We start from the raw sequence: 20,254 nt of genomic DNA on the forward strand, positions 1-20,254 counted from the left end.
TATCATCAAATCTGGTGATGTTTTCACTGGGTAGCAGCCTGTCACTAATTTTAGATTCTTGTTTAAAATGCCTGTTCTTTTTAACATGTATTGTCTAAATCTAACACAGATTTGTTGAACTTGTTAAACTGATACAAGTAGATACACACTCAGAAGCAGTATAATTGTACAAGGTTTAGATGTTTACATAGTGTTATACTTAGTACTCATCACTCAGCTGAAATGACTGACCTGTGTTTTGTCCTCTGAACCTCCAAACACCACTTCATAATCAGTCATGTTCAACTATTCACAGCTCTCTGATACTTCAGTTAAACACAGGCTAAAAAGATACAGTAAGTGTTGCCTGACAAGCCAAACTGAACAAAGTGGATACAACTCAAGAGTTGAGCAGCTTCAGTCACATGAACACTTTGAACAACAACACATGAATAGACTCCTTACATAATAAAAACAAGTGCTCCTGTGTGTGAGAGTAACTAGATTTTCAAGACATAAATGAAGAGCAACCAGCAGTCAGGTCTCATACACACACACAACTAAAAATCAGCTACAAAGATACACAACAGCATCTAGTGAATGCAATATTCCAGATTCCAGACTCCAGATTACTTTAATAGCTGCACCATCACATCAAATGGAAATATTCTTGTTGTCAAATTTACCCTAACATAATTGGCATTTTGAAAACCCTGGCATCTCCACAAACATTTTAAATGAAGTTCTGTGGGTTTGTGTGTGGACTACTCTTATCAAACTTGCCTCTAGAGGCTGATTAGTCATTAAATACAAGGGTGTGGCTGATGACAAGCACTGATTACTATCACTGGGAAACACTTGGACTAAATGTTTTCAACACTGTATTATTCACACACAGACAAATACAAGCATGTGAGCAAAACAGGAAATATTTGAAATACTAACTAACATGACATCCAATCATTTACACTCCGTGCCCAAGTTTTTGTGCGAAAGTTATACAAAAAGGACGTCAGGACTTAGAGTTTGGAATAAAATGGAGAACCTGATTGGCTCATGTGATAAGATGAACCTTTACCTTTTGCTCTAGGGCTAACCCAAGTTTTGTGCTCTCTACCAGTCTCTGTGAATAAAAACCAAACTCATCCTGGCTGTTTACTTTCTTTCCCTCTCTCTGCTTGTTAACCAATGTCTCAGCTCCCCACTTCAAGCTTGTAGCAGTCATGCAGCAGTGCTCGCAAACTCATACTAGACTCCCAAATGAGCCTGTTCGTCTCTAAACACCACACTGCAAGAGAGTTACCGTGTGCATTTACAGAAAGACTCTTACTCTCACTTACTAACTTTCCGGAAAAGTGACAAGGGGAGAAAATAGGAAGTGTATGTTTACGCCCCTTTAAATCCTGCACTAATAACCTCCATTCTCCCGCAGTCTGAGTCCTTCCTCTTTGTTCAGAGGATAGAGAGGAGAAGAGTGAGAAGTCCTGTCGAGTTTAGCTCAGAAAAGTTCAAGAGGGACATAGTTTGAATTGTAGAAAGTTTGTTTATACAAACTTACCAGATCTGACTCCTCACTGCCGGAGTGATACATTTCTTCCCTACCAACTCTGTGCTGTTCAGCCCGGCTGGGAGAAAGTCTCCTCAGCTGCTGCCCATCTCCTCTTGGAGTACAGGAACTCCTGCCAGCCTGAGTGCTTCACTCCTACAAATCCCCCTTGTCCCGGCTCAAGAGGGGGAACGGCTTTGCCCGAGTGGAGAAAGTTGGAGCCGGAGGAGAGAAGTTAGTTCCTCTCAGCCCTTCTTTGGCCTACTTCAGTCCCTGAGAGGCAGAGAAAAGACGAGCGTCTTTCCCACGCTGGGAGAACACTCCTTCAGAGCACCGCGACCGTCCTCCAGCCCCAAAAACAAGCCCCCCTGCCCCTCTCCCCTCCCACACACACACACATATGTACACTCTCTCGGTTTCACACACACACACACACACACACATCCAGTTAGGAAGTAAGATCTCTGGCCAACAGGGCTGGCCTGAAAATTCCAGAAAGCACCAAAAGCAGCTGCAGAAGCTTTTTATGTCTGTGTGCGAGTGTGTGATCTGGAGAGTTTACATGTGTTCCACTTTGCCTTAAAGAGGTTACACTCTGCGGAGAGGAAGGCTAAAGATTTGAACTCACTGTATAGTCTCAACACATGTTGCCGAGACCGAAAAGTCAGGAAGTAATTATCTTCACTACATCAACGAAATGCCATATTTGCTTTCATCATCAACGGGACGAAAGCCATTGAAACTTTCCGTTTGGTCATTTGATGGCACATAATCAGGCTTGTATTTAACTTTACATTGAGAAAGAAGACAAAAGCAAGTTTCTCAACAGAGCAAGAGCAACTAACACACTGCAGCCTCTTGGATCTACATAACATTTAAGTCATATAGAAGTCAGTTAAGTAATCAAGTGATGGTTTTGTGTTGAGCTCCAGTGTAATGCAGCTGGTAGTCACTGTAAAACAGCACATTCACTTCAAAGAAACTCACTGCACCTCCATCTCTTTATGATCTGACATCAGAGACACTGAAGCTGTGATGTGTGCTTTGTAATCACGCTGCTATTACGTCAGAGGCTCATGTAGGCTGGGATTTTAAATATTCTTTTCAAGCCGTAAAAGATGAGTCAAAATGTGAGTTCGGAAATTGCCGCAGCTGAGTCACGAGTTTGCAAAATGAAACCATAACTTATCTAAATTTTCCTGTAATAAAACAGGAGCAGCAACAGAGGAATGCAGCTCTGTCACTGGAAAAACACACAAACTGAACAGCACAGATGAGAACTGAGTAAACAGTTATGTGTTGTTTTTTGTCCAGCCAGTAAGATCATACAACTATCAAACCACAAGCTTTATTTGACATCCCGGTAAAGCCCAGATTTGTATTTTCAGTGGGGAGAAAATGTTTTCTGGGCAGCCCAGCCTAAATCCTAGATTATATTGTGTTTGATCAGGGTTAACCCCTTTCTGAGGATTATCATCCAGGGCGTGCGCTTGGCACGTGACAAACTGTGGGATAGTTATCCTAATCTCACCAGGACAATGGTTACAAGTCGTGGAGCATCAGTTTTGGAGCAAACAAAAGATAACAAAACCATTAAAAACATTTTGCTGTTTTATAACACAACTATTTATCGAGTGTCTTTTTGAAATAAATATTATTCTAACTAAGTTTTCTTAGCGTTTCCACTATGTAACAACATAAAAAACACTTCTAACTTTCTTGCTAAGAGTGCCATGTCTTATGATGAAGCTACCCCGAGCGACTGGTTAGCTTAGCTTAGCATAAAGACAGGGAACAGGAGGAAATAATTTATCTGGTTTGGCAACATCCACTTGCCAGCACCTCTTTACATGTTGTATTCCTTAGTTTAATCCATAAAAAATGCAGTGTAAAAATTACATTTTGTAGTTTCGCTGATAAGCAGATTTTGTCACATTTGTTCCACTGCTGTTTTTGAATGCTAAGCTGAGCTAACAGCTGCTGGTTGTAGCGTATTTGCAGGACAGATGTGTGTTATCAATTGCCTTATCAAACTCCCGGCACATTATTATAGAAGACAGGGGAAAAAAATTTATTTACATTCAAAAAACTAATTTTTGCCTCTCAGTTCTAAAATATGTCTCAGTTTATGATCCAATCCAAGTCCTGCAGTGTTAACATGAGGTCAAGGTAAATGAAGGTGAAAAACAGACTCTAATTAAGTTCAGCCCTGGAGGCAAAAACCTCCACATGCTGAGCTTGATGACAGTTGATCATGAAGTGTGATCTGGTGTCTCTGAATTCTCACTAAAAATGACTTCTGCATGTGAAGTCTGCATCATTCTGCCATAAAACCAATGAAGGCAATGAAAAAAAACAGATTACGATAACGATGCAGTAACATTTTGTAAAAGCAAAGTGAACTGTGATTTTAAGTTGTCACTTAATTAGAATAATGCATAAAAATCACTGCATTTTTATTGATCCTGTGTAGTTCCAGTTACCCCTGCCAGGACTTTTATGCTGAGGCCATCCATAGTAAAGTTTATGTGTTTAATGTGTGTAATGGGTTTTAGTTAAAAGCTTCCACAAGCATATACTGTATACAATATGTTAAATCAACAAAAGTAAATTAAGCTCTATCCTAGATTAGCTGCTTTATTTTGTGTAATTACTATAATGTAATGATATAATAGCATCCTTCACTGCTGGCAACAATTATCAGCTCTCTCTGAATGGGCTCTCAGAATGGGATTTGACAGATCAATGTCTCCTGGTTCTGCTAGCGCTGGGAAATGAGTGCCGGCACTGCCTTTGGCTTATCGATCAGTGTACATGCACACAATGACGTCAGCAGGCATTCACTCTGACAGGCACACAAAGGCCAGCGAGGATAGCTTACAAAACCAGCATACAGTAATTGGACCACAAGGGAGAATCAATACCACATCCCAATGTGTTTCACATTAAAAAAAAAAAAAACATGACACTGCCAACAGTTGTTTCCCATCGTTATGTAGATACAGAGGAGTCACCTTGTACAGCGTGAAGGGAGTGACGGTAGACTGAACTCTGAATCTGCTGCTCTTACATTTTTCTTACACAAAGGCCCTGCAATAAATCCTACCTCCATGAAGGTTATAATGAGAAACCTAGAAACATTCATTCAACAGCACCACAGACTGCAGCCTCCAAAATGACTATAAAATCAAATCAACAAAACTGAACATTGTAATCTTCATGGAAGTAAGAGCTCTTATAGGACTGTTGACTATAATAGTTTCAGCTGGGTGGACTTTAAAAAAAAGGCAAAAGAGTGTATATTGATCACCAGATAGGGTTGTTTAAAGTAGTGAAATCAGCTGTATCAGGGATTTCAGCAGCTCTGCAAAATTCAGTAAACATAGTGTTCCTGGTGCTGCCTTTTTATCTTAATTTAACAGTTATCTACAAAACAGCAGTAAATATCATGGATTAATAATTTTAATGCAGACGACAGAAATCCTATAAATAAAATCAGTTGCTAAAGCCCAAAGTTTAAGCTTAATGTACAGTTCATCTTGTGTTACTTCAGTTTCTGTTGGTAATGAATGTTAATCTATTATTCATTAAATGTGCACCACTACATTTAACCAGTGCTTTTGTGAGGGCTGCAACTAACAGTGACTTCCATTACAATTTAATCTGCCAGTTATTTCTGTGATTACTTCATTAATCATTTGGTCAATAAAATGTCTGATACTGAAAATACTAAAAAATGTTACCAGAACCAGAACCCAAAGTTACATCTTCAAAGTGCTTGTTTTTTCCAATTAACAGTCCAAAACCCAAAGATGTTAAGTGTAATACAGAAAAAGAGAGCAACTGTGTTGGTGTAACTCCATAACAGGAGTGGACACAGGTGTCCAACAGTTTCACGCTAGTGTGACTCCACAGTGGCCACCACTCACATTAAAGTAAACAGCCCAAAACAAAACCTCTCAACTCTGCCAAACACACTTTCCAGTGATAAAAGTCTCGGGATCATGAGTTAATCTGCATTACATCAATACAACATCATAACACTGAAGACATCATAACAGAGGACAAAACGACAACAGATACTAATGATAATTGATTGATTTTGACCCAAAGCATCTCGCCAATGACAGAAACAATATCCAACGACATCAACAGTGTTTTGTTTTCTGTCAAATATGCTATTCTAACAGGCCATGATTCATACAAATGGTGTTATGGACATTTTGTAAATCTAAAAAGATCACTAATGGGCTAAAATACACCACAATTAGATCATCGAGGATCCGTCAGAAAGGCTCCTCCAAAAGCGGTTTTGCTTTGCCAAGAATGCTATTACACAAATGAAACGCTCCAAAGAGGACTTCAAGTGCTAGTGGATAAATCTTTCAGTTTCCCTGCAAGAAAAAATCCCTCCCAGAAGTCTGACATTAAATATAGGCTTCTTTTTTTTACCCTACTTCTACAGCAACTTAAAAAAGGCAGCATAATGTTCTGTTTAGCAAATACTACATTGTATTCAGAGGATCCTTTTATAATCCTTGAAGACAAAAGATCATCTACTCTCACAGTTTAAATCACTCTGGAAGTGAAATGCCTGAATTGTATAGCTCCTGTATCGAAACTCGAAAAAAGGAAGAAAACAGGTTTATATTATAAATACGGCACTGGTGACAAAAACATCCCAAAATGATACCCAGCTCTGCTGAAATGCAGTAAATGTACAGACTGAATCTAAGGCATGACTGCACTGATCCTGATGTATGGTATCCAGATCATACTGGAGAATCCACGCTGGTCCCGATGTGACTGTGATTCACATCTAATGAAACCCCCAGAGCCGGCAGCCAGCATCTGACTGAGGTTACCTAGCTACAACACATGCCAGGCCACTTGAGCCCAGGGACCATCCCTAATTACAGACAAAGGGAGAAGGGAGAGAGGGAAAACGAGGGAGAGGCTGAGGAAGAAAAAGAGATAGAGGCAGAGGAAGAGAGAGAGAGATAGGAGCCCCAGCTGCTCTGTGTCCTGCTGCCTCTCTGAGCAACTCGAGAGTTCGACTGCTGTTTCCCTCATTCCACCAAAGGGCATCCTGCTAGCATGTGTGCCAGACCTGAGAATAGCAATGAACCTGTGCACATATGATACAAATGAGGCTAAAACTTCTCTGTATAACTGATGACAGAGGAAAAAATCTGAGGTCTAAAGCCTGAGTCTATTAATGTGGAATCAGAACAATGAATTTCAAGCTGAAGAAACGAGCCGACTGAAGCTTACCCTCCCCAAGATGTGTTTAGTCCGTGGAGACAGAGGAAGCCTCTCAAGCATGCCCAAGGGAATGAAGATCATGAGCTCAGAGTTGCTGGACAGCGAGTGTGACTTCTGAAGCGCTGACATGTACAACAGTGTGCAACGTTTGGCGGCTGCAGTGCAGTGTGTGGTGCTAACTCAGTCACTTCACGCTCACTGAGCACATCAACACATCGGCTGTCCCACATGGAGTCACAGGAAAAACCATGGACCATTGTGACCAATACAGTTATGCATAGGTCAGGCGAACACAGGCAGAGGGCGACACACGCGCACACACACACACAAACTGTATATGCAAACACACCATCACAAGTACAGAAGACAGTAAGTCCTCCAGCCCTTTGGTGACATGAAGACATGATGGATGACAGGTAGATCAAGAGATACAGACACACGTCATCAAACACTCACTCACATCACATGAGTGGTTTTGGCACAGAGTTAGGGCCCAGTCATTTTTAATTAGTTAAATGTACGGCCTGATATCTGGTAATTTAGTGATGGGGGTTTAGGTTACACTGGCCAAGTCTGTTTACAAACACACAAGCTTGTTTTTGCCACTGCATTGATGTACATTAATTCCCTGACTTACCCTTAAAATTAACCTACAATAACTCATTTTTTGTTCACTTGACAAGCTGTATATGTCTGCCTGCTGAATGAAAACACAATATTCAGTCTCTTCTTTGCTTCACTAAATCCTGAGGGAAATATTAAACTCTTGTCCCTAACTTTGTCAGTCTACTGCTTGGTGCTGAGCAGGGTACAGTGAGTTTTTGGAGCTTTGTCTATGAAAACAGCTGCTTGTTGAAACTGGAAATGATGCTGAGGAGAGCACTGAGTCTGAATCATGACAGTCAAGTACAGACGCAGTCATAAAACAAAAACAATGAGCTGAAATATACTAAAGGGCTCAGTACAGCTGAAGGAAAAGAACGATGATTATTATCTGTGAGTCTGTCTTTACAGATTTAATCCTAAAATTTTACAATACTCTTTTTTAATTACAGTATCTTCCAGCAATAGAAAATTTATATAAAAATGGAGAAGCTCAAAGGAGCTGCTGCTGGTGCACTAGTCGTTCAAAATGTGTTAAAAAAAAACAAACACAAAAAACAGCTAATTGTTTCAGCCCGAAAGTCCTTAAAATTGATTTCTGTTAGTCAAACTAATACCTTCTCTAAATAATGGAAACACATAGTAATCAATCCCCAGATTGTTAAGTCCTGGCCATCTTCTATTGTATGTCTGCAGACAGACTAACATACTAATCATTCCCTTTTTAGACCCATGCCTCTGAACACATCATGATGCATTAAACTTTCTGTCACACATTCTGCCCCTTCCTGTACACTTCTGGACTAACAGACCCACTTTTGTGTGCTACTCTGACATCGCTGATGAGCTTCTAATTTGGATACAGTCAAACTGTTTGAGCAGTTTCTGTGAGAGAGAGTAATCTGCTGTGTCACTACATGCTCCTCTGGATACTGTATATCTCTACAGGAGGGAGGGAACAATCCACCGTGCACACAGTAACACCCACGGGGGCAATTGCTTGTGTCCACTTGATCCCCCGACTCACTTGGTAATGATTGCTTCTCTAAGTAAGGAGATTTAAATCTGCTTCAGCCTTTCAACCAGTCCAGGATTTAGAGAAGAAATGACTGATGTGAAGCACAAGCAGAAGCTGTCAAAAGCTGTTCTTTGTACTTTGGAAGATGCTGTAGTACTAAGGCAATATGGATAGAGAGACTGCACTCAGCTGTAGTGGTTGCAGGATAAATCTCAGAGGTCCTAAGCTGATTAACAGGAGAGGGAAGCACTCTTTGTTTTTAGTTTTTTGTTTTTTTTTTGTTTCTGCAAATGACTGAATAATCTGATCTCTTATAGGCCCCCTGAGGAGTTTTTAACCAGTAACGCTCCAGTAGACATAGTAAACCAGCGGCAAAGACAAAAGGAAACAACTGGGTATTAAACATGGATGTCAAATTCAACTGCATTGACTGATTATTTGCATTATCTATTGAGTATTTTCTCAATTTATCTACTAGTCTATAAAGCAGCTCTGACGTAAAATGTTCAAAAACTGTATTTTAAAAGGAAGAAAATGCACTCAACACATTTGCCAGGCATCACAGACACACGCTACATTAAGATGAATAACACTGAATATGAACATAACTTTTTTAAAGAAAATTTCACAGGGCACCTTTAATGTTTCCAAAACCTCTTCAAATAAAACAATGAAAACAAAAGAATCCCCTTTGTTTAACTAGTCATGAGAAGACATTATTAAAAATTTCAAGGGATCAGAGGTCAAAAAGAAACACTGCCCTACATTGTGTAAAATGACTCAGATTAAATCACTCTGCTCCGAATGATTTAGAAACGGTTTTCAGAGATAGGATTTAGCTGCATGAGCACGCTCTTTCAGTAGACCCGTTACAGTTATCTACACATGGAAAGAGTAAGATGACCCTGCAGATTGACTTTCACCTAGCCTCGTGAGCATCAATGCCTCTCCACAAGACTAAAACGCAGACACACAGACCGGCAACAATCCATGATTAAAAACTAAGCTCTACTTTAACGAGGTGCAATTCAGATGGTATAGGCCTATGTTAACAGAGCTCGCAGACAGGATATACAATAGGTTGTGACACTCTTGATGTCATCACGAACAACACTGCACACAGCAAGCGATTCACAAGCACAGCAAAAGCAGCCTGAGCTGTAACAAGGAAACAAGCCATCACTACAACTAATAGTACAAGCTCTGGATAGAGAAGTAAGCTGCTGATTTACACAGAAACAAGAACAGGCTGTGTGTTGTTTTGTTTGTTTTTTTTCTTTTTCTTTTTTTTTTACCTTTGGCTTCTTAGACATGCTCGTTCTCCCACAATGCCCGGGACACCTGTGTCGCCTCTCTCCGTTCCACAGCGACTGTAATGAATTATGCAAATCCCCTGGTTTTTGTTCAGAGTACCATGACCCAGGGGTGCAAGCAGCTGACGCCTGGCATAAAAAAAGCCAACCTCTCTGCCTCAGTTAAAAAGGGATAACACTGACTGCTGCGCTGCCTGGCAAGTTGCTCTCAAACACAACCGGTGTCACTGCCGAGGTGATATCTGGAGGAGAGGAAGTGAGATGTGGTCATCCTCAAGAGCCCTTCCAACAGCAAGTGTCATGCCTCATGTGGAGTGAAGCTGGCTGAAGAGTCTCTCTTGGGCAGATCACACACACACTGACATGGGCACGAGCAAACACACACACACACACACACACACACACAGACACACATACAGTCGGGTGTTAAAGCTGTACGGTGTCATGGTTAGCTCTGAAGTGTTTTTCTTCAGCTGGTCAGGCATTAAGCTTTAATTTGATAGTGTGACATCTGTTGCATGGTCAAACAACTGTGTGACGTTATACAAGGCAGACTGGAATGAACACCACACACACACACACACACACACACACATATACCTTAAAACTCCAGAGACAATCAACAAATGCTTGCTCTGGTTGATAGCGGGAAGCTTTAGTGTTACTGAAAAGTGGATGTGTTGCTGCGCTGCTGGGCTGCAGTGACAGAGCTGACCGCTGTAGTAAAACATGTGACCTCGTGCAGCTGTACATCCGTAGCCAGACAGACAGTCAGGCAGTAACAGCACCATCTGGAGTCCTAATCCGCCTGGCACTGCCCACCCTCTGTGATTATGAATGTGACCCTGAAAGTCATTAGGCTTATTGGATAGATGAGGAGATACCTGGGACCAGCGCATCACGTCTGAAAAGTCTACAGTTTCTGCAGAAGAAACCAGCAGCGTAAGAAACTAATGCAAACATAGGTCTAGTGATCATGTTGACAATTAAAAGGGAAGTGAGCATGGATGGAGAAACACAGTCAAGCCTGAGGATGAATCCTTAAGGTTTTGATGACCCCCTGACCTCTCCCTCTGCACCATCATCAGTCCAAAATATGCATTTGAAATAATAAAAGGACACTTCATGAGTTTTTCTCGACTGTCACTCTAAGGTCAACTTTAAACACAGTATTTCATGAGCATATTGCCCTTAAATTTGCTGACCATGCTCCCAGTGGACTAATTTTGTTTTACCTGTGGTCTTTCCTCTTCAAGAGACACATCTAGTAGAGCTCAGTTAACAAAATCATCAGTGTGTTTCTCATCTAGGGCCCTGAGAGACCAAAACTACCTTAAAGAGTAGGCGCAGGCTAAGGCTAAGTGATCAAACACTTTGTGTAGCCTCATGTGGCTTCACATTTTCTCACAGAAGTTTACCTTGAACACACTGCAAACACTACAGCCAAGCATAATTAACTACCTGACTGCCTGCATGCTGCTTGCTGTATGTGGGTGTGGAAATGACTAGTCCATAATCCATATGCATCCTACCGCTTTCATACCACAATGAATCAGTTTAAACAGTGCTGTTATAAGAGTGCAATATAAAATGAGAAATTAGAAGGCAATATTGTAAACCCAGACGATTTAGCATTTATTTCAATGTTTATATCCTTTGGTCAACTGGTCATTACAACATTGATCATGCTTTCTGAATATCTGAGAATCTTAAATATTCAATATTTTGCTTCTGTCTTGTTTTTAATATATTATTCTTATTTTTTTTCTGACTAGTATAGTTACCTTGTTCTATTCCAATTATTAAAGAAAACTAAATGAAGTCCAATAATAATACTAATAAAGAGAACAGCAAATCAGAACATATCATAGTAACAACTGGCTAAACCGCTGAGACTCTGCTGATTCCAGTCTGCTACATCAAATAAGACTGAGAGGCAGCATTGTGCCAGCACTGAGGTACTATAAGGTACTCAACTTTGCAGCTCTGTCTGTGCAGGAATGATCAGGTTCATTGTGAGGACACAGAGCTGGGCTGCAGAGAGCAGCAGCATGACATATGTGCCATATGGGTGGGTCGAGGGAAAGTGGAGCAGCGTTTCCCTCCAGAGGAAAACACATAAGTACATCTCTATTTATGCACACGTGCACACGTACCATATACTGGACAAAAATGCAAAGCTATCAGTGTCGAACATGAATTCTTGTTTAGGAGAGCACCACATATGGTGTATATGGAGGAGAATTTAGCCGCAGGTTCATCACACCATGACGGGCATCACTTGCAGCTGACATACAGTAACTTGACATACAGGCTGGAGGTCATGTGACTGCAAAAATCAGCGAGAAAAAAATGCTTTGAACGCCACAGAAAGACAGAAAGTGGATCCAGTAGTAAATTATAACTCCATCACATCCTCTCCTCCCTGCCCCACCCCCCTTTTCCCCAAGTAGCTGATTTCATCCTCGCAAAGCCACTCTCACTCTAATCTCCCCTGATCCATCTGCACTGGCAAAGAATCAGATATCAAACTCACACACGTTAAAAAACCTGGGACAGAAAATACTGTTACTGTTATACCTACTGTTATTATTATTACTATTGTAACAGCTCTTCATTTTCTTAAGAGATCCAGCATTAAGTTTCTTTCCTCTATAATTTCAATTAATCGCATCAGTGATGTTCTTGTCACAGAGTTGGCAGACTGATAACCAGATTTCATAAAGTGGGCATGTAGTAGCTTGTAGTTATATAATACCTAAATCTCTAAGCCTCTCTTTGGAATAACCACTGGGCACAGGAGCATCAAAAAACCAATGAAAATATACAGTAATAGTCTCTACATAATCTGTTAAACTAGAAAATCTTATCAATAGTGATGCAAAAATGTTCCATGGCATCACTAGGGTCCGGTTGTTTTTTTGAAGAGAGCCCAGAACAGAAAGTAAAAAACACACATGCAGCAGTAAGTAGTTCAAGAGTAGAGGAGAAAACTCACACTCCACCAACACACCTCACTTACCCATGAGACATTTTTATTCTTGGTTTGTTTGATCATGGCAACAAGCGCAGGCCGGGAACGTGGTGAGAGGAGCCCCCCTCCTCAGCAGGTTTCAGCCCCACAGCCTGTTGCGTGGGCAGGTCTGAGTGGGATCAGGGGTGATGGCCGGGGGCACGTCACACTCAGCCATAGGTCATCGTCTGCCCTGCAAACCTGCAAGCCCAAATTGCCTGCTCTGACTGAATCCAGCATCTGTCAGGAGGATCAGACCACCGCTCCAACACAGAGGAGAGACGATGGCAGAGTTTTCAGGCTCCTTCACGTTGCAAAAGCGCCAAGATCATGCAAAAGTTATCCACCAAACTCTGAGTCTCTTCCTCCTGACAACACACACTGACCTGATGGACTGATTATGTATTCACGCCGAGTATGAATATGAAACATCCCAGCAGGTTTAACCCCGCCCTGCTGAGCCACAGCGCGTGCCCAATCGCGGAGCAGATCTTTGTGGCCGGCTCCCGAGGGTGAGCTTATAGAAGCATTAGGATGAATATGCTGAGTCTCTGGAGGAGAGGACAGGGCTCTCCTCTGACTGGCAGGTCACTGACACTTCCAGGAAAGAAAAGAAAAAAAAAAACAGGGAGCAGCAGAGGAAAACTTAAAGTACGTCACCTTATCTTCATCTACTGAAGGTGCCTCCTCCACTCATTACACCCTGATTCTGTTTTATCTCTGATCACTTCCTCTACACATACTTAATCTCATTCTTTTTCCTCTACTCTCCCCTCCCTCCATCTCTCTCTGGGGTACGTCTTCTTGCCCGGCTGGTACCTGTTGTCATGGCACCTCTTTGCTAAGAGACGAGTATGGTGACAGACAGAGTAAGGCGACGCTCCGTGAAAATAAAACTCTCTCTCTTTTTCATCTTTTGTCAATCAGCGGTGGCTTTGCTCTCTGACCCAAAATTAAATCTACTCTCTGGCAACAATTTATCCTCTAAATGTTGTGCTGACCTTCTCCCCTCTCGTTCAGCTTCTGCAGCCTAACTCATTTTGTCTTATCGTTCATTCTCTGACACCAACAACTCCTCTCCCTCAGCTCCACACTTCTCAGTGTCTGTTTGCCCAAGTCAATCCGGATTACTCTTAAAAAGATCACTGAAGAGTTCTGAAGCGATCCTTGCTGATTTAAGTGGCTGCACTAAAGTGGAATTGAGCCTCAGAGCAGCTGCAGATCTCTTGATAAGCAGCAGAAAAGACAACAGATTGCATATTAACAACCAGACCAATAGAGCAAGTTCTTTAGACCGACAGTTTGCAGGAAAGAGATGTCTTGTGCGGTCTGATTAGATAAATGTGTATAACCCATTTCAATCAGTGACGCCAACAATTACAACCCAATGTGCAGGTCCAGGAGTTCAGGTTTTAAACCAAAACTTCATACAGCTCCTGATCCATTTTTAACGTCTGTTGCTCTAATTAATTGTCTCTAGTATCCATATGGGCTGGCAGCCCCCCTCTGGTGCACAAGGTTGTCTGCATCTCTCTGCTGTTAATTGGCCTCAAAGAACATCTGCTCCTGTTTTAAGTGATGCTCGGTTTGGCCTGGGTGCCCTGGATATCTGAGGTGCCAGTTTAATGGGTGTGAGCTGAGCACACAGCTCCTTCATCTCCCTAATGACAACATGATTGTCCATTTTTCTGGAGATTTTATACCTTCTGTAGGTTGTTATGGGAATGAAGTGACACAGAGTGTAGTCAGTCCGCAGAAAACAAAGATGAGGGTAAGTGAAACTATGCATGAGAAGTTGTGGTATCAAATTGAGCTAAAGTGAGCCTTAAACTAAAACTTATGTCTCATATCCAGCAAATGAATAACCACAGCTTCACCAACAGCAGAGGACACTACAGACAAATATCTTTCTAAAGCCAAGTGTTGTAGTATAACGTAACAATGATAATAAATGGAATTACTGAATAGATTCTACCAGAAACAATGAGCCTCACAAAAACGAATGACGGCACTCTAGTCCTCAAAGCAGCTGCTTTCCACTGATAGCAGAGAAGCAGCCAATGACTGACGTGCTGGAGGAGAGAGATGAAGCTAAAATTAACATTCATCCGAGGGAGCAAATGACTTCATGTGGATCTCAGGCAGCAGGTTGTAAATTGGCGGACTCTTAAAGATATTTCACAACATATATTTATTGACATTGTCTATACAGCAGCTGCACATTTATCTTATAATAAATACGAGTAAACTCAAGTTTTGGAAAATCTTAGAGGAACATTCAGTCAATATACAGCGTACAAGACATTCCTCCTTACTTGGAGTGTCATCCTTTCAATTCAGTTTCATCATTTAATTATTTATTTTTCTCCTTTCTCATTTTAAGAATTCCTTAAGAGCAGTAACCACAGAAGACTACATCAATTCAATAAAGTTTTTTTTCCTTCTTTGCATTTTGGCTTTACTGGACAGCTGATAGTATATACAAACAGGATATAAGGGGGGAGAGAGGAGAGCCGTGCAGTTATGTGGTATGCATCTCAATAAGGCATTTTCAAACAGGCAAATAAGCAGAAAGCCAACCCATAGTGATACAGTGATTTATCATGGTGTGACATTACATAATGAAACACCCTCATCCATCACACTCCACATAAATACTGTATATTTTGTAGGGGGTGAGCTGCATCTTTCTCCCCATGACGTCACCATTTCCAGACGAGTGAGAGTTTTAAAACTCAGACTGTGGCAGCCCAGTTGTAACTGAATCAGGGTCAGTGCACACAGTGTCACTGACATCAGTGTTTCCAGGCTGGAGTGGAGCTATACTCTACATAGCCCTCCACAGATATATATCACACTTTCCAGTCTCACAGTGAGGTGATAGATTATGTAAAAGCAGTAAAAATCCACCTAAATCCAAGACATTCCTAAGGGCCTCTGTGGCCAATTAGCTGCTTGGTTTCCGGACATTTCCATATTCTCTGGAAATGTGAAAGAACGCATGAATGCTGCCAAGGAAACCCTGCTCCAGTCTGCTCTGAGCTGGCCCGACACTCCTCCCTGGGCGTACATCCCAAAGCCTGGAAAACTGAGAATTCCAGGTCACACTTTTGTCATGGGAGATGAGCTCACCACTCGCACACAAAGCTCAGTATTTTCTGGGAAAATTACTGTCTTCTGTGTGATACTCCAATAGTTGCCATTTGTCATTCTTTATGCGGTTACTTCAGCACCACAGGAAATATCTCAACTTCTCCTGAATGGATTGGTATAATAATTGGTACAAATATTCATTGTCCCAAAAGGATGAATCCTACTGGTATCAGTGATCTCTTGACTTTTCCTGTAGCACCACCATGAGGTTAACATCTGTGGTTAAGATGTCTTAATAACTGTTGAATGCATTGCCATGAAATTACTGCAATAACTTTGATGATCCCCTGACACTTCCACCAGTGTCAACTGCATTTTCTATAACACACTACTACAACTAAGATGGCGAAAATGGAAAACATTACACCTTTTTACAAAGCTAGCTCAAAGCGGCACTTCAACTGCAGCCTCATAGAGCTGCTAGCATGACTGTAAACTTGATTTACTGCAGCAAAAAATATACTTGGATATTCAGGGAATGTGTGGGGCTAAATGCTTTAAATGTCACTGAAAATTAGCAGATCATAAAACCACATAATTAGAAGCCTCCTGCAAAATATCACTGATTATAGAAACTGTAGAGTCTTGCACTGTCTACATTGCCACATTCCTCAAAGAGGAATACCTACCAGTACTTTTATACTGTAAAAACCTTTAATAAAATCTCTGTGTATTTCATTGGCTCTCTGACATGTTACTTAACTGACTTCTCTGAGCTCACAGACAGTCCTGGCTGCTGCTGCTGCTCCATCATGGCAAGCAGGAAAGCCTAGAAAACAAAGGGGGGAATGGAGTGGGGCCTGCTGTCTTCAATTAGCTGAGTTTCCGTGAGGAGTGTCTGGGACTGGCTACTCAGTCTGTCAGACGGAGTCCCATCCGGCCGGGTCTCCGTGCTCCACATTCCATCCTGAGCGGAATTGTGTTCCGCCCCATTTCAGACGTAAAACGGCGGTTTGGTGCTCCATATTGGAAACATGTGAGAGGAGTGTCATAGAAAGAGTGGCGTGTCACGGCAGCTGGGGTCCTCTCAAGGTCAGTACCGGGTAAAGATACTGGACTGTCCTCTGCCAGCCAAGAGCTCTGGTTTTAACTGTACTCATTATACTAATTTCAACATGTGCATGCTCATTAAACACAAACACATGTTGCCAGTGATACTCCCTTCTCACTGAATGGTTTGTTTTCATGCAAACACCTTACACATGGGGCTTAGACAGTCCGGTGTGGAGTATCAACAGCTGGTTCTACACTAATCCACTCATCAGTTAAATTAAAGCTTACTCAGTTGTACAGTCAGTGTTGATCCAGCCTACTGCAGCGCGTGTCACACAAAACCAGATTGTGTAACCAAACTACAGTAGTCTGTGCCGGACCACTAGCAATTTTTCCTTCTCTACAATATCTGGGATAAAGTTTTTGTCCCAGTTCAGAGGCTGGATACTTCGAAGTCCACATTTCTAGACAGAATACGTCATAATGGGCTCACAAGTCTTGGTCCCATTTCAAAGGCTTCTCCAAAGAAGAGCAGCCTTCTTTTGGCTGATTTTGGAGGACACAACTGGTGTATTACTTGCAGCCCTCAGTATTACATAATCCAGTGAGTGCCTGGCAGTTCTTTAATGGGGCTTTTAGGTGATCTTAATTAACTCCTAAAGCTGGCAGTTAAGGAGTAATCATGATGTCTTTACCAGGTGGTCGGTGACAAAGAAAATATATATAAATATACAAAGGTGTCAGTTTGATTTAATCAAGGTTCAGATGGTCAATTAGCATCTGAAATCCTCATCCCACACCATCCTGACATCAGTAGTTAGTTCCTGAAACAGACAAGCACACTAGCTTCCCGCTACGACTGGCCAGGTGTGCCAAGGTAAGAGAGCTGGCAGCATTTTAACTTCTCAAGCTTTCTTTTCTCATTCCTTTTTATGGGTTTTATGGGTTCAGTTACTACTAATCTAATGCATTATTTCAGTTGCCCACCATGTGTTGAAGTTGAATATCACAACTTGTGTATTTCCACAAAGGTTAATTTCATGGTGATAAATCTGGAAGTGTTTGACTTGATCCAAAATGAAGAGAGCTGCCTTAATGCATCATTTGTTCTGGTCTGTGTGAGAGCACTTATGCAGGTGGCACAGGGTTAACCTAACCTTCAGGTCGACTGATGTTCACTGAGCCAATGTAGCTTCTGTTTTTGTTTCGTAAGGGAACCAGCTTAATAGTCTACAGCTTTTGGAAGATCCAAACACTTTATTTGGCATGACACAACAACATATCATGATGGAAATCAAGGCTGCATTTAGAGCTTAAATATGCTGATTCATTTCACTATTCATTCTTTACTTATTGTTTATAAAATGCCAGACAATTCCCTGAAGTCCAAAATATCTCTTTCAAACATCTTGTTCTGTCTGCACAACAAAGATTTTCAGTTTACTATCACATCAGATATAACCAAGCAACAAATCCTAATAACTGAGAAGCTGGAATCAGCAAATATTTGACATAATTTGCTTGAAAAATGACTGAAAAATGATTAACTGACTATTAGAAAAGTTGCAGATTAATCCTACATTAACAGCTCACTAACTGTTTCAACTTGAGCTGCAGTACACAGGAACTCTGCACAGCAGTGACTGCAAATTTGCCATTAAAATTTGAACAGTATTAAGACAGTAATAATGTCACACAAGATGAGGATGCCCTCACACTATTACATAGACAGACCTTTCCATACTGACATATTGCTTATAGTCAATCTCGGGCTGCTGTGGCTCACTGAGCTCAGAACATTTTGTCCAAGCGACCAACGAGCTTCTCTCTGGGATCTTGGGATGACTTCATAACTCACTTCAGAGAGCGAAATAAAAAAATTACACCTCATGAAAACTTTATTTCTGAGCCTTGAGGCTGTTAAAGCATTTTCTCTCTGCATGGAAATGGTGTGTTTATGCATTTATGTGAGTGTATGTGTGTTTGTGTGTGAGTGAGAGTAAAAGTGCTACGTGGCCATCTAGTGGCAAAACTCAATTAAAGAGGATCATCTTTATCTGCAGTACTGGAGGACTGTGTGGACGAGGGAAAAAAAACAGCCTTCATTTTTGCATTGCTCTACTGGAGAACAATCGTGAGTCTTGACAGCAGAAAATCACTCTACAATTCAGCTATTCACAAGAGAGTCTATAGAAACCAACCAGCTGAATGACAGAACTGAGAACGTAAAGGACAATATGGAGAAAAAAATGCACACATCATCAAATTTGCCACCTCAGGATTCATACCTGTTAGCAGATAAACAACCACATTTCCCTTTCACTGCATTTCATTAAACTAAACACCCACAGCCGACTTATTCTAATGATGCACAGCTTCTGACAGGCACTAGCACAAAAGGAGACATGAAATAAACCAGCAAAGCCCAATAAAGCCAAGCTGTCAACCGAGCGTGTGCCTGCAGTGTGAGCCCACAGTGTTCAAAAACATTACAACCTCAGCTCTGTGTCCAAACCCTGGAATAAATATGAAATAAAAGATTTATTGTGTCTTCATGCATGGTGAGAACAGAGCTCTGCAGGAAAATGTCAGACCAGTGCAAGTGAAATATTTCAGCTAAATCCTGCAGCACTAAGGACTGGTTCATGGTAGTGATCTAACAGGGAACAGTGATCAACACTGGCAGGTGTCCACGATGTTGAGTCTAGTGCTTTGAAGCAACATTATATTTCCAGTTAAGTTTTGCAAACACCTGCAGAAATCAGCTCTGAATAATTCATACAGCATAACCCATCATGAAACAATCATCATCAAGCACATTAAGCACATTAGTCCTACACATGCTGGCGGCTGTTGGCTTCATCAGCTTCTCCTAATCTCTCTCACACACACACAACCTCTTGTCCTCTGACCCCCATGATAAATCAGCAAACTCACATATGGAAGCTGTGCTCTCCGGCGATGGCCCAGCCCACAGCACGGCATGAAGGGGACCAGGGCGGGGAGGAGCGGCACGGCCGTCTCACAGACTCCCTGTCAGGCAGCAGCATCCGCTCAGCCTCGGTCCATGCCTGCACACTTGGCCCACAGGCGGTGTGGACCACCAGAAAAACGCAGAGGTGAGGACGAGGACACAGGAGACCCCTCGATTGGGACGAGTGAGCGGAGAGAGCAGAGGACTGGCGTTTCCCTCCCTCCCACCAGCCCCCTACTTCAGTCCACCCAACCCGGGGACTCAGAAACTCTCAGAATTTAAAAAGTCAGATTCTGATATCCCCTCCTCCTCCTCATCTTCTACCCATCTCCAGACTGTTGCAACAGAGTGTCCACAAGCTGACAGCAAGGTGCAGGTCTGAGCTGGCTGTTTACCC

At 41.8% G+C, this 20,254-nt stretch overlaps 1 protein-coding gene across 4 annotated transcripts in view; it reads right to left on the reverse strand.

Moving 5' to 3' along the window:
* Positions 1–20,254, reverse strand: part of cacnb2a (calcium channel, voltage-dependent, beta 2a) — an 84,886-nt gene that overhangs the window by 54,079 nt on the left and 10,553 nt on the right. The window contains exon 1 of one of the 4 annotated variants that reach the window (XM_051066654.1): positions 19,821–20,096. The exons of 2 other annotated variants lie outside the window; for them this stretch is intronic. In XM_051066654.1, coding sequence (XP_050922611.1) covers positions 19,821–19,868 — 48 coding nt within the window. In that variant the 5' untranslated portion in view covers positions 19,869–20,096. Of the gene's footprint in view, positions 1–1,537; positions 1,889–19,820; positions 20,097–20,254 lie in introns of those variants that run through there. One more of the 4 variants, XM_051066655.1, reaches the window with a different exon arrangement.

Source organism: Lates calcarifer, linkage group LG24 (genome assembly GCF_001640805.2).
Source record: "Lates calcarifer isolate ASB-BC8 linkage group LG24, TLL_Latcal_v3, whole genome shotgun sequence".
NCBI classification, from domain to species: Eukaryota; Metazoa; Chordata; class Actinopteri; family Centropomidae; genus Lates; species Lates calcarifer.